Source organism: Cavia porcellus, unplaced genomic scaffold, assembly GCF_034190915.1.
Source record: "Cavia porcellus strain 051 isolate PalLab524CR breed Dunkin Hartley unplaced genomic scaffold, mCavPor4.1 scaffold_49, whole genome shotgun sequence".
Classification (NCBI taxonomy): domain Eukaryota; kingdom Metazoa; phylum Chordata; class Mammalia; order Rodentia; family Caviidae; genus Cavia; species Cavia porcellus.
Window position 1 is genome coordinate 5,728,745 of NW_026947532.1, and position 15,368 is coordinate 5,744,112.

Here is a 15,368-nt window from a genome sequence, read left to right on the forward strand (position 1 = left end):
TCCTGTGACAAGTCTCATTGGTTTACTGAGATAGGGTCTCACTTTGTAGTTCAAGCTGGCCTCGAACTAAAGACAATCCTCCTGCAGCCTCCCAAGTATTAAGAGGCATTCACCACCATGCCCAGCAATGCCCGTTTGCATGTGGGAACATGGAGGTTCTGAGTTAGCATGACCTCCCCAAGGCCCAAGGTTAGTGAAACCCAGGTGCCCCGATCCTTTCTCTGTGTTCACTGCCTCGTGTCTACACTAACACGTCAATACTTCCACGTGTTTTCTTTTGGGGGATGGGAGGGATGCTGGGGATGGAGCTCAGGGCCTCACACATGCCAGATGAAATGAGTCAGATGTAGGGTGTGGGAGTAACAGCTCACATCTGTAATCCAGCAATTGGGAGGCCGAGCCAGAAGGCTCTCTGCAAGTTCGAGGCCAGCTTGGGCTACATAGTGAATTCAAGGTCAGTCTGAACCACAAACCAAGATGCTATCTTAAAAACAAACATGGAGAGTTAGCTACTGGTACGTAACTTCCAAAAAGAAAACAGGCAATTTTCTCAGGGTGAAAGTCTAGAGCACTGCCGGGCGTGGTAGCTCACGACATAATCCCAGCACTCGGGAGGCTGAGGTAGGAGGATCTTTGCGAGTTCAAGACCAGCCTGGGCTACAAAGTGAGCTCGAGGCCAGCCTGCACTGCATAGTGAGACCCCGTCTGACAAAAAAAAAAAAAAAAAAAAGTCTAAAGCACTAAAAAGAAAGAAACACACATTGTGCTGTGTCCAGACTTGTGAACTGCCCACGAAAGCCCTAGAGACTGCACAACTTCACACACAGGAAGTGGATCCTACTGAACAAACTGGACTACAAGGGGTTTGCTTTTGTTTAAAATTGAGCTTTATTTTTATTTTGGCACCACAGCTGACAGTTTACAGAACAGGTCCCACTGGGCCACCCCAGAGAGCCTGTGACACCACGATGCAACGTGTTTAGCATTGGAAGAAGAGCCTGTTGCTGGCTTTCCACACAGTGAACCTGACTCTGACATCCACAGCCACGCTCAGGACGCCTGCAGTGGCTTTAGGCAGGCAAACCATTGTTCATTCCTCCTAAAAACCTTCATTCAAACTGATCACCGTGCCTATTAGCACACTCTGCTCATGCGTGGTGCAAGCTCCATCTCAGCCCATCTTTTCCTGCTTTTGGAGTTAGACTCACTCTGTAAGCCCAGATCAGTCTTAAACTTGTGGTGATCCTCCTGCATCAGCTTTCTGAGTGCTAGGATCACAGGTGTGCTCTGCTGTGCTGGGCTACATTATATCACAGTACAAACTAAAAACATCTCAACAAAGGTACCTACTCTGTTGTGTGCACCCCCAGCATTGCAGGAAGCAGATTCCAAATTAAGGGGAAAGAAAGTCCTGTGCTGTCCAATGTGACCCGCTTCTGGTCCTCATCTGGGACACCCAGCTCCCCCAGTGCACTCTGGGACTCAGGCCCTGCCCATAGCACACATCTGCTCTGTGTCTCCAACCCCTTCCTCATATGAGGAGGCTAACTTCCCACCACCCAGGCTTGCATGTCAAACCTTTACAGGGGCTTCCATGGGAACAAGGTGGTGTGGGGGCCAGCCAGAGGTGGCTCAGGCCAGCTCAGAGTGAAATGATTAGACACCACCAGCTCCCCAGATCCCAGAGGCAAGAGAAGCAAGGAAGAGACCAAGTGGTGCAGGTTCCTGCTCATGACTGTTGTAGATTAAGAAAGGTAATTTCATTCTCTCTACCACGTGGACACTTGCCTTAGGGAGCTACCCCATCTGCTAAGGGACTGCACCTGTGAAAATCTCACTAGCCACATGGGACAAATACGTAAAACGCACACTGACAAATTTCTAAATCTGGTATCTCCCAAATACAGCTGCCTTCGGTCTCTTTATTATTGCTTCTCTGCAACACAGTGGTGATGACAGGTGACGAAAGCACATCAGGAGCGCCAGAAGGAAGAGGTCAGAAAGCCCTTGGGGACAGGAATCTCCTTGTGTTGCAAACATTTCTGGGTAGGGAAAACAAAATGAGTTTCTGATCACACTGCTTCCCACGCGGGGCCGAGAGAATACTGAGGGACCACGAGGTAAGTCCTGCAGGGCAGTGGGCAGAAGAGGAAAAAGTCTAGGGGTGAGACAACGATGGTTCTGTGTGGGGCTGGAGAAAACGCCTGAGGCAGTTGTCACACTAGGCTTTGGAAAGTTGGGGGGCTGCCAACATGACAGACTTACTGTGGAATTAAAAATGAACCCCTCAAAATTTCTTAGTAAGCCAGGCACAGTACCATCACTTCCCAGTACCACCAAAAACAAAAAATCACAATAGAATATCTTGGTAGCTGAGGAGAGCGCCCAGCACTTGTAATGCGCAGCATCTGCGAAGACTGAGCAGGATCCAGCTGGCAATGAGCATGGCCCTGTCTCAAAACACAGTAACAACAGAAAAACCTCACAAAGAGAAGGCAGCTCGGTGTGGTGCGGTCTATTCTCATGGAGAAAATGATCACACTACCAGGGTCCTGGCCTAAGACTGAGAAAAGAACAGTGGCCAACATGCAAAGAACTGTACTGGTGAGAGAGGATTCACTAACTGTATGAACCTCCCCAAAGGACCGCTGCCTTTCGGAGAATGGAGAATGACATGCATGAAGATGAAACACACCAGCTCTGAGTTCAAAAGGGGAAACTGGAAACCAAGAGCACCATTTGGGAAACTTGGGAGGAGACTGCAAGCAGTGTCTGGAGGCCCAGACTTCTCAGTGATGCAGCAGTCCAGGCCAAGAGCCGGGACGTGCTGGGCTGGGGGCAGCTTACCTCCAGGAACTGCTTGAGGCGTATGAAGGAGCCCATCTGTCCTGAGCTCGTGACGGCTTCGATTCTGAGGGTGGGAGAGGGGGAGAACGGAGACCTGTGAATCCCACCCGGGGCTCGCCTCTTCCTGAGAGGCCAGGGCAAAATGCAGACCTAGGGACTTGAAGTGCTGTCTCCTAGGCTACATGTGCTCTACTTCCCACATGCCCCACACAAGGGACAAAGGACAAGAGAGCGCTGCTGCCCTCTGTGATCAGGTGGGATGGACCATGCCACGCCTTCCTCACCGGAGTTGAGAAGCAGGAGAGGTACTGAGATCAGGTCCACACTCCTCGTGGGATGGCTTGTGTTTAGACATCTCTCCCCCCAAAGCCTCCTGCACTCGCAGGTGGGGCTTCTCGAGAGTGTGTGTCTGTGTAAGGTGCGATGCTAGGACCAAGGGTGGGTGATGCTGGGTGGTGGCCGGATCGGTCCAGCACCCTAATCCGGTAGACTGGATACAATATAAGGGACAGAAAGAGCCTGGTCTTGCTTGCTTCGCTACCTTCTGCCCACCATGAACTGTTTCTCCCCTGCAATGCCACTTGCCATGCCACCCTGCCTTGGAGCCAGCCGAGTATGGACTGAAACTTCTATAAACCATGAGCTAAACAAGCCTTTCCTCCTTTACCTTTGGGTGTCAAGTATTTTGTCTCAGCAATGAGAGAAAAGTATATCACACGTTTCTACTGACTAAATGAGGGCACTTGCCTCTGTGACATGTAATTGCCATTCCAGAATATCTGGGTAGTTTGGAAAAAGAGTATTTTTTTTTTTTTTTTTTTTTTTGTCTTTTTCATTTTTATCGGTACCAGGGATCGAACTCACGACCGCCTGCCTGCAAGGCAGGTGCTTATGCCGCTGAGCTAAATCTCCAGCCCCTAGAAAAAGAGTATTTTAAAAATGCCAGCTACCCTAGCCAGGCGTGGTGGCTCACGCCTGTAATCCCAGCACTCAGGAGGCTGAGGTGGGAGGATCCTTGCGAGTTCGAGACCAGGCTGGGCTACAAAGTGAGCTCAAAGCCAGCTTGAACTGCATAGCGAGACCCCGTCTCAAAAAGGACAAAAAAAAAAAAAAAAAAAAAAAAAAAAAAAAAAAAAGCCAGCTACCTATTCGAAGACTTTCTACTTTGTGCTGGGCTTAGCCAACAGGATTTCAGAGTGATTCTCATTAGAGCTAAAAACTATTTGTTCAAATCAAATAGAAGGACTGGATAGGAAGAGAAAGAGCTCATCCTTAACACAGGCTTTTCTCTTTTGGGGTTCAACCCAGGGCCTTGCACATGCTAGAGGAGCACTCTATCCCTGACCTTAAACATGTTTCAATGTGAGGCAAACCTCACAGGAAATAAACAGCACTCAAGGGGATCTGACGCCTGGTTCACGAGTCTGACCAAGTCCCTGTGCCCACCACACATGTCTGCTACCTGAGCAAGTATTCCTCTTTGATGAGAAGCACCATCTTCCAGAACTGGACCTGGTACTGCTTCACGAGGGCATGGCCACACACCTGGGGAACAGATGGGCACTGTGAGCAGACGTGGGACATTTACTGAGCACGCTCGCCCTTTGGCTTTTACAATACAAGTGACCTAGCTAACAAGGAAATGAATGGAAAAACCCAACTTTTTTTGTCTTTTTGAAATGGTCTCGCTATGCAGTTCAGGCTGGCCGTGAGCTCACTTTGTAGCCCAGGCTGGTCTCAAATTCACAACAATCCTTCTGCCTCAGCTTCCCGAGTGCTGGGATTATAGACGTGAGCCACCACATCCGGTTTTTTTCATTTTTTTGTAATAGAGATTAAACTCAGTATCTCATGCTTGCCAGGCAGGTACTTGCGCCACTGAGCTAAATCCCTGGCCCAAAACCCAACTTTCTGCTATGCTAGGAGGAATGCTCTTCGATGCCTTTCTGTGTAGAAAATACCTTCACTTAACCAGACTGTCAGGACTCAGCAGAAGCCTTCTGGATAATCCAGAGCCCCTAGTCTTAGGAAAAGATCCCAACATGCACCTGTGTTCTCAGAGACTAAGCTCCTGTTCACACAGAACTTTGGAAAGAGACAGAATGATACCCTTAGCCAAATGGTCCCAGGCTGGTCCTGGTGTGCACCTAACCTTCCCTAGGGAGTACATCCTTTCTGTAGAAACTCTTGCCTTGCCCACCAGGAGCTCTCTTAGCTATAGCCAGAAGCTTCCAGAGCCTTCTCAGTGGGACACACACCTGACACAAGCCAGCCCATCTGGGGACGAGAGCTCAGGAGAGCAGGATACCGGAGCCACCACACTGAGGCTGAATGACAACCCAGGATGGCCACTTCCCTTACTGTGCACAGGAAAATGGGAAGAGCTGGCCTCCACAGCAAGGCTGAGGCAGGATGCAGGAAGAGGGCAGGGAAGAGCACCCAGACCAGTGTCCATGGGCTCTGGTCTGGGTGCTAGGGGGATTCTGGCTCCAGGAGACACAGAGGCATACGTGGCCCCTGGTTCTGGGAGTCCTTCACATCCCTGAAGTGAATGGTTCTTTCACTTCTGCTAGGATGCACCCATTCTCTTTACTATTAAAAAAGCATCTACCTGAAGAAGGCAGGTACAGGCAGGTAGCTCACGAATATCTGTGACACTAGCCCAGTGCTGTTCACCACCAGGTTCCCTTTCTTTTCTGAGACACAGTCTCATTACGTAATCCAGGGTGGCTTTGAATTCACAGCAATTCTCGTGCCTCAGCCTTCTGGGTGCTAGGATTACAGGCGTGCACTACTATGCCTGGGCTCCATTTCTGTATTATTCACCTATTCATGTCACTCAGGGTCCTGAGGTCATCTCTGCCAACTGGCTTTCTCTTGTGTGAGGACTGAATCACATACCTCTAAGAAGTCAAAAAGGATAGTGGCCGTCACATCAGACAGAGGCTCCATATTCACAACCTGTGCCAACCAGCGCCAGCCGTGACTCAGGCCATGAGGGTGGGTCTGGAGGGAGAGAAGCCTGGGTGTGACTCGACTTGCTTGTAGCAGGTATCTAAACTCCTACTACACATGAACCCCACAACCAGCCAGGCCAAGCGCACCCCCAGGGCAGAGTGACACAGCTGAACACATTTCTGTGTGACACATCCTTCAATGTGCCAATCAATGTGTAAGATTTTTTCTGTACTGGGGATTGAAAAAAGGGGTAGTGTGGGCAAGGAGTCCACCAGTGAGCTATGTCCCCAGCCTTCTCCTAATTATTTTCAAATGGGTTCTTCTTGAATTGCCGAGGCTAGACTTAAACCTGTGACCCTCCTGCCTCAGCTTCCCAAGTGGCTGGGATTATGGGCATGTGACACCATGTCTGGCTCTTACTGACATTTTATTGTTTTTTTATGTTTTTCGTTTTTATCGGTACCAGGGATCGAACTCACGACTGCCTGCTTGCAAGGCAGGCACTTATGCCGCTGAGCTAAATCCCCAGCCCCAACATTTTATTATTCTTGGTACCTTTATTTGTTTTGTCTTTTTGAAACAGGATCTCACTATGCAGTTCAGGCTGGCCTTGAGCTCACTTTGTAGCCCAGGCTGGTCTCAAACTCTAAATGATCCTCCTGCTTCAGCCTCCTGAGGGCTGGGATTACAGGCATGAGCCACCATGCCTGGCTGTTGATACCTTTAGCACGCAGCCTGTATATTAAAAATTTCTTGACTTCAATCAGCTTGTTTTCCCTTTGGGTCTCCAGGTCCCTTGCCTCCCATCTCTCTAACCTGTGTGCCTGCAGAAAGACCTGGGTGGACCCCCAGGCATGTTCTCTCCTTCTAACTTTGAGTCTCCAGCTGCCCATCTGTGAGGTAAGGAGAGGACCTAGATGGCTTCCAAGGCTGCAACCAGGTCTAAGGTGATAATTTCTTCATCACTGCTCTATTACACAGTTCTCAGGCTGGGTACAGTGGCACCTGTAACCCCGGCTGCCTGGGAACAGAGCGAATGTTGACGGCCACCTGGGTTATGCTGGGAGACAGACCCGTCCCACAGCCAGCAAAAGGTTGGGAATAGAGCAGAGTGGGAGGTCCCAGGCTCCAGAAGGAAGAAGAAAAGAAAGAAGGAGGCAGGAAGGCAGAAGGGAGGGTGGGACTGGAGGCTGGGAAGAACCTCAGAGGGCGAGCACTTGTTTAGCATATGAAAGGCCCTGGTTCTATTCCTAGCACTGCCAAAAATAAAATAAGTAAATAAAATCCTTGTGAGCCTACCATTGATAAAGAGCAGCCTTTCCTCTGGTAGAGGATGTTTGCCAAGCAGGCACTCACTCGTAGAGCTAAACCCCCAGCCTGGTAGACAATGTTATAAACCCTGTTGTTTGAGGCTCCAGATGAGTCAGCCACCAAACAAATGGTGCTTATTGATTCAAAAAAGCTCCCAACAATCAGCATCTACTTCTCTCCAAGACCTGTATGCAGTGATTGCACTTCCCCGAGGGCTGAAAGGGAGGCAGTCACTGGCAGCCAGCCCAGGCCCTACCAAAAGGTGCGGGACCCTGGAAGGCGTGGCTGCTGGATGAAGTGAAGTGGCAGAGCCACGCCTGGAAGGGGATTACCGGAACCTCTCCTCAGTTTCCCCTGCCTTTTTATGGCACTGAGGACTGAACTCAGGGCCTTCATGTGGAATTATATCCTTAGTCCTTTCTGTTCTGTTGAGACAGGATATCACAAGGACACTAAGTTGCCAAGGCTGGGATCAAACTTGCAACCCTCCTGCTTCAGCTCCCAGAGTGCTAGGATTATAGGTATGTGCTTCCACGACACGACATCGCTGCCTTTTGTTTTCTTTTTGACGAATGTTTTTTTCTACATCTCTTCAGCTATCTTATGATTATTCTCATTATTCCTTTTTTTTGGTACCGGGGATTGAACTCACGACCTCCCACTTGCCAGGCAGGTGCTTATGCTGCTGAGCAAATCCTTTGCCCCATAGCTGCCTTTTGCTTCCCAGCTTCCCTGAGGTAAGCCGCTTTATCCCACCCACACAGCTACGCTACAGGGCTTTCTCACTACAGACCTCAAAGCAGTGAGGCCAGGTGACTATGGACAGAGATTTCTGAGACCCTGAGCTCAAATAAACCTTTGTCCTTGGAAGCTGCTTACCTCAGGTATTTTGTTACAGTGACAGAAAGCTGACTAATATCAAGGGCAGGACACACTAACATGTCCTCAGTCCCAGGTACCCAGAGTAAGCCTTTGGAACCTACTGCTTGCTGGTTCCCATATGGCCAGCGGAGCTGGATGATGGCAGCATAGAGGCGGATCATCCCAGACATGCGTTTCAGAAAGTTGTCCTGCTGCTCCACCTTTGATTCCTTTACTTGGTAGCCAAGCATTCTATGTGGGGAAAAAAGGAACGCTAAGATGAGCCCAAAACAAAGGTGACAAATCAGAGGTCAAAAAACAGCTGGGACTACCACCATTACTGTAAGCATTTCACATTATTAGGTATCACTCCATCTGTGGGGTGCTTTGCTTACAAAGCATGCATGTCCACACTCAACTTACTCCAGGGACACTCTGCACGGTACACCAGGAGGTGACGGATACCATTCATTACTCCACTCACAAATAAAGAAACTGATGCGTGAAGGGCTTAGACTATCTACCCAATTTGCAAAGCTATTGAATGAAAAGCAAGGATCAATTCCAAGATCCCTGGACTCTCGATCTGGCATTCTTCCTAGCAAAGGAAACACACTGTTGGTGCCTAAATACACAAGTCCCAAAGCTGTCCACTTGCATGAAGCACACTGTATTTTTTTTTTTTTTTTGTCTGTCTTTTTCGTTTTTTATCGGTACCAGGGATCGAACTCACGACTGCCTGCTTGCAAGGCAGGTGCTTATGCCGTTGAGTTAAATCCCCAGCCCCACACACTGTATTTTTTGATCAAATATTCCAGATACCACAGAGGAACTTGAGGAGGAAAATGAACCCCGATTCTATTTATGTCGCACTGGTCCCCTAGGGAGAGCGAAGAGAAAACCACCTCACCGCTGGTAGTCTTCCAAAGCCATGCCCTCCCTGAGCGCTGGGTAGAAAGGAACAGAGTAAGGACACTTTTTGTGCAGGTGGGCAAGGATGAGATCCCCAACTCTGGGGTGTAGCTCCCAGATGCCGGAGGCCACAACCGCAATGGGGAAAGCTGCTTCGTGGTGGGAGGCCACCTCCTCCTCGCCTTGTTTCTGGGAACAGAGAGAGAGTCACTTTCCCATCAGCACCGGGAAGGCTTACTGCAGTGCACCAGCCGCTTCTGCCCACACCGCTGGCAACAAGCTTCCTCACCACAAATTTCTCGGCCAGCTTGTACTGCACGAAGTCCAGCCCCTGCGGGTTCTGTGTGATGGACACGCAGTGCCCACCTGACTGGATGGGCTTTCCAGACAGCAGGCTGTGGATCTTGTCAAAGATCTCCTTCAGCTTCGAGCCTGGAAGAGAGAGACAGAGAGAGAGAAGGAGGGAGGGGAAGAGACAGAAACAGAGGCAATGTGAAGATTCAGCTGCATGCCATTCTCTTCCTCATCATGTAATGCTAACGGCATCTCAGACCAAGCCCAGCAGCCGTACAGCAGTTTAACAAAGCCTGAAGCCAAAACCCAGTCAAATCCACACTGAGGGCGGTGTGGAAGTATACAAATCGTGGTCCTGTCCCTCCCCTGGTTTGGAAATGAAATAACTGTAAAGCCAACACATAAGAAGAGAAGGTGCCAGACAGTGACCCAGGGGCAGGAGTGGGAGATGTCCCTAGAGTCATTAGTCACATCGCTAGGACTAAGGGACCTCTCTAGGTCCTTCCTAGGGAAAGACAGTCTCCCCCTCTCTGGGGACTGGCTTCCTCCAGTCTCGCACACACAGCTGGCTTCAGTGTCCCTGTCACACACACTCGGGAGCCACAGTGGGGACCAGCACCTGCTGTATGTACCACAGGACAGCAGCGTGTGCCATGAGGATGGAAGTGGAGACAAGGAAGGAAGAACTGAAGGTTCTAGCTCCTGAGACCAACCCCCTACCTGTCGCTGGGTTGTACGAGATGACCCTTCATCCTGGGAACATGTCCTTTTTAATTTTTAAAGTAAAATAAAGTAAAAGAAGCCAATTTATTTGAAAAACGGAGGCAGGGAGTGATAGCACACCTGTAACCCCAGCACTCAGGAGGCTGAGGTAGGTCTGCTGTGAGTCTGAGGCCAGTCTGAACTACACTGTGAAACCCTGAAGAGGGACAGGAGGAAAAGATATGATAAACAGCTACTATGCACGAGTAGGCAAAATGCGAAAGGAAAATTTTCCTTTTCTTAACATCTCTAAATTAATTTCAGGAGGGAACCAAGAATCAAATAAAGAGATACCACAGAGCCCCAAGTCCTTGGAGGATAAAAAGGGACATTTCCACACACACCTCTCCAGCTCACATTCCTGTGTACTCCTGTCACCAATGAGGGATCTTCAAGGGCCCTCGGGCCCCACCCCCACCAATGACTTAATGGCTTTGTTTTCCTGCAAGGGCTAGGAAGGCAGCTCAGTGGCAGAGCACTGACCCAGCATGCACATGGGCTCAATCCCTTGCACCCCAAAAATTAAAAAATTAAAACTGTCTTTGAACCTAACTGCTCTTGGCCTTCCTCTCTCCCATTTCTCTGTCTTGCCCTTTTTCCCCTCCTCTCTTCTAGTACTAAGGAATCTAAACCAGGAGTGCTCTACCTGAGCTACATCCCCAGCCCCCCTCCTTTATTATGCTGGCCAGGCTGGCCTTGACTACATGATCCTCCCTGCCAGCCTCCCTTGTAGCGGGACTATAGTCCCACACCACCACGCCTGGCTCAGCCTTTAGGAGACAAAAAAACAGATCCTTTTCTCTCTCTCATTCAGCAATTCCTGCGTGCTAATTCCAGAGCGTGACCCATGTCTGGCTGGCTGGGAACTCAACAGGCTTACAGCAAGGATGGCAACACAGGGGCAGAGCCTAGGAATACGTAACATGAACAAGCCCCAGCAAGACTAGGCTAACTGGATGGGGAACCAAACAGGAAGCAGCCAGTTAAGGTGATGGGGTAAAGGACCACTGATTACTTCGAGAAAACAGGAAGAAAATGAGGTACTCAGGGATGATGATCTGCACACTGCACTGGAGGTCACTGAGACACCTGGGCAGAGATGTCCTTTAGGTGGCTGAGCTAGAGAGCCCCTGTCCCCTGAGGAGAGAGGTGACCAGGAGCTGGGAGTCACTAGGACCCAGGTACAGTGTGAGGCCTGCAGGGGGAGAACAGGATGAGAGCAGCTTGCTGGGAAACACAAGTAAGGCAGGGGTATACATGGACAGGACCCATGGGAGGGAGCTGGAAATGCCGCAGATCTGGAAGCCGAAGGAATGATGGCTGTTTGTTTTTGTGGTGCTAGCGACTGAACCCAGGAACTTTTCCCCAGCCTTAAAAAAAATTTTTTTTGAGACAAGGTCTTGCTAGGTCATTAAGTTACCCAGGCTGGGCTCGAACTTGTGACTTGCCTGGTTCAGCCTCCCAGAATGCTGGGACTACAGGCATGTAGGCACCAACACCACCAGGCCTACTCCTGGCTGCGGGTGTCTTACAGGAAAGAGGGAGGAGAAAGGGGAAAACAGGAGCAGAAGATCCACCAGGAGGCGAGTGTTGCCTGCATGCTTCAAGGCTGAGGGCTTGCAGCCTGGAGTGAGTGCCTGCACAAGCAGGAGAGAATGGCCGCGAGCGCAGGAGCCCTTGGGAGAAGGAGCAGGGCAGCGGGAGGTCAGCTGGAGTGCTCAGAGCCAAGTGGGTGACAGGCGTTGCAGCCACCCTGTGCCTTGTGTCCATGCGGACCAAGGGGAAAGCACAGGAGAAAAGGGAGCAGTGGGGCCGTGGTGTGGCTGTGCAGGTGCCTCTGCCCCTGGCTGCCGTCAGAACTGGGCACTGTAAATCCTGCCCAGCCATATGCTCCTGTATTTATACTCTGCCCTGCCACCGAAAGAATGTCATACAAGTTGACAGGTAACTCTGTTCTAAGGCCTCTCAAGGACAAGAACTGCACTCTCCTGTGCTTCTTAGGCAACAAGTTAATGTGGCGCTGAGCCATGGTGACAGCAGATCCTCGGCGGGGTGGCAGTCCGTACTTGGGAGGCAGCCTCATTAGAGCCGTGTAAAAATGCCGTGGGGGCTGGGCATTTAGTTCAGCGGCCTGACAAGCGCAAGATCCTGAGTTTGGTTTCCGGTACCCCCTCAAAAAAGAAAAATGTGTATTTAAGAGTTGTCCTATGTAATTTTTTTCTTACTGCCAGGTGTGGTAGTACATACCCATAACCTGAACCCCTGGGAGGCTAGGACAGGAAGATCCCTGCCAGCTCCAGGCCAGCACGGGCTAACACAGTGAGGTCCGGGCCAGCTTGAACTATGTAGCAAAACCCTTTCTCAAAAAGCCAAATAAATACATATCCACATATGTAAATCTATTACTACGTAGCTTATTTAAAATCAGTCAGTGGGCACATGATGGCACATGCCTGCAACCCCAGTACTCTGGGAGGCTGAGGTATGAGGGTCATACATTTGAGCCCAACCTGGGCAGCCTAATGACTTAGTGTGGATCTACCTGAAGGCTGTGGGTTTAACCCTAAGCGCTGAAGGAAAAAAAAGTCAACAAACACACAATGATTATATTATCACCTACGCACTGAAGAAAAAGGGGAGAAAATCAGGCTCTATCAGTTTATACACACCCGCAGCAACACTCGACATCTGTCTGAATGTACTTTTCTTTCTCTGCAGTGTTGGGGATGGAAGAAGCCGGGCCCTGTACATGCCAGACAAGGACTCTGTGCTGCGGCCTGAGCATCGAGTCTGCAACCCTGAAACCTGAGGGGAGGGTTGTATTCCTGCCCTCCCGACCCACCTGCGATGGTGGAGATCTGGCTCACGGGGATGGTGGCGGCCTTCTGCAGGTCCATCTTGACCTTCTTGGTCTGTTGGAGAATGGTGAGAAGGCAGCGTTCTCAAGAGCCAAGCAGATGCTCTTGGAGTTAGGGAATTCCTATGGCAAGAGGCCTGCCACTCTGTCATCCATTACTCCTCACCTGTGTGTCCTTGCTGCTGGTCAGGCCCTCAAAGGCTGACATGCACTGGGCAGCAGCATCCTGCAGCTGCTGGTACCACTGCATCGTACTCTCCTGCACCTTCATCTGCAGGCCTGGGCACAGAGGACAGACGTCAATAGCAGCAGGGGTTTGGAGCCTGCGACAGGCTGGGGTGGCACTCATCTCTGCTCATGTGGGGGCTGCTTTTGTGATCATAGCAGCATTGTGAAACAGGTATTGGCATTAGCTCCATCTCATGGATAAAGGAACTGGTCCAGAAGGGTTAAAGGCTTCGCCATGGCGACAGGGCCCGGCCGCACACACTATGCTCTACAGCTTCTCACACATGCGAAGGGAACTTCATGAGAATCTGCACCTATTTACTCCAAACACTCAGCACCAGCAACACTGGAATGATACATCTGCTGGAACCCAGGAACCGTCCGCACCACACCCACCTTCACTCTGTGTCCTGCTTGGGCTCTGGCTGGGGCCTGGGGTCCGAGGGGTGGCCCCCAGCCCCTGTTGCATCTGTGAGTCCTGCAACTTAGCCCGGTCTGCCTCCTCCTCCTGCCTCTTCTCCCTGCAGGCTCTGCTGATCTCCTGGCCCAGGCTGGTGCACAGGTCTCGCATCTCCTGCAGTGCCCGCTTGGCCTCAGCCTGGTTCTCCACCGTGGGGTAGCCGCTCTGCAGAGTGAGGGACATGGGGCATGGGCTAAGCCACCAGGGGCCCATGAAGGCCCATCGCACCCCACACAAGGTGAGGTGTCTCTGGCCAGGGGCACGGCTGTACTCCCACACGTCACCTCCTTTCTGCCCAAGGGTCCACTGCTGTACCCCAGCTATCTATGCCGCAGCGCCCACGCCCTCAGCACCACTGGCCAGGGTCTCTTAATAGTTTGTATCAGGGACATAAGATTCTGTTCTACTGTGTATGCTACAGATGTCTCCTAATTTGTAATATTTTCAGTGTTTTATGTTTTCATATCAATTTTTCCTTTATGATTTTTTTTTTTTTCAGTACCAGGGATCGAACTCATGATCAGGCACTTGCAAGGCAGGCACTTATGCCACTGAGCTAATCCCCAGCCCTATGATTTGTTTTTATTGCTATGCTTAGAAGGAGGCTCTATACCTTACAGTCTTAAATCCAAATATCCAAGAAATATGGGATAAGATGAAAGTGTGGTATCCATTCAATCTTTATGCATCAATGTAATTGACCTTTCCTTCATTGATTTTATTTTTATGCTTTGTAGTGCTGGGAATCAAATGTGCATACTAAGCAGTCTCCCACAGAAACCCATCCCAAGCCCTAGAGATAGGTTTCAAAATACACACGTATACATATACATACAATACATGGCCTGACTTTTCTCTCTTTCTTTTATTTTTGCAATGCTAGAGATGGAGCTGGGAGCCTTCGGCACGAGAAGCCAAGTGCTGACCCAGTGCTACACGCCCAGTTCTGACCCTGGTGCCCGCTGTCACGGAGACAGGGTTCTGGGCCCTCCCTCACTGATATAAAGTGATATTAGCTCAGGTTCTAGCTCAGGGGCACAGCTCTTGCCAAGCACATCGAAAGCCTGGTGTGATCACCAGCACTGAAAAAAATTACTATGTATTTCTACATATGCACACATAAAATGCTAACATCAGTCAGGCATCGCATAAGGATATTCTGCCAAAGACAGACCAGAGTGCTCCATTAAGACGCCATCAGGTAATGACACCCTGGGTTTGTTGACTGCACTCTATGATATTTGCACAACTATGAAATTGCCTAACAAATCTCTCAGAAGGTGTCCCTGTTACTAAACAACACACAACTATGTATTCATTATCTACGAAAAATGTGTCTTGGGGCTGGGGATTTAGCTCAGTGGCATAAGCACCTGCCTTGCAAGCAGGCGGTTGTGAGTTCGATCCCGGGTACCGGTAAAAAGATTTAAAAAAAAAAAAAAAAAAAAAATGTGTCTCTTCCTGGGCTTGGTATATGCTGCTCCAATAACCCTGCTGTGTACTCCTTCCCCAAGAACAAACTGCTTTCACTTTCCTGCTAGTGTCTCTACTTTGATAACACAAGTCCGCCATCACTAATTATCTGAAGATGGTCCCATATATTTTGGGACATGTTTCATACCTTACTTTATGAAAGTTTCAGAAATATTCATCTAGAAATAGTCATTCCTTTATTTATTGACTGGTTGGTCTTTTTTTTTTTGGTCTTTTTCATTTTTATCGGTATCAGGGATCGAACTCATGACTACACACTTGCAAGGCAAGGCGCTTATGCTGCTGAGCTAAATCCCCAGCCCCAACTGGTTGGTCTTTATAGTCCATTATACTTATAACTTCTTTTGTCAGAATATTTTGAATTTTGGTCACATTATTTAAAAA

General features: G+C 49.7%; 1 protein-coding gene across 2 annotated transcripts in view; it reads right to left on the minus strand.

The window, feature by feature from the left end:
- Window positions 1-864: 864 nt before the first annotated feature.
- Window positions 865-15,368, minus strand: part of Gle1 (GLE1 RNA export mediator) — a 29,144-nt gene continuing 14,640 nt past the window's right edge. For both annotated transcript variants that reach the window (XM_003470643.5, XM_063244190.1), the window contains 10 exons: window positions 13,427-13,655; window positions 12,969-13,081; window positions 12,788-12,857; window positions 9,179-9,321; window positions 8,888-9,078; window positions 8,100-8,229; window positions 5,749-5,853; window positions 4,310-4,392; window positions 2,848-2,911; window positions 865-2,042 (listed from right to left, as the gene is read on the minus strand). In XM_003470643.5, the coding sequence (XP_003470691.2) occupies window positions 1,974-2,042; window positions 2,848-2,911; window positions 4,310-4,392; window positions 5,749-5,853; window positions 8,100-8,229; window positions 8,888-9,078; window positions 9,179-9,321; window positions 12,788-12,857; window positions 12,969-13,081; window positions 13,427-13,655 (1,197 nt within the window). In that variant the 3' untranslated portion in view covers window positions 865-1,973. The remainder of the gene's footprint in view (window positions 2,043-2,847; window positions 2,912-4,309; window positions 4,393-5,748; window positions 5,854-8,099; window positions 8,230-8,887; window positions 9,079-9,178; window positions 9,322-12,787; window positions 12,858-12,968; window positions 13,082-13,426; window positions 13,656-15,368) is intronic.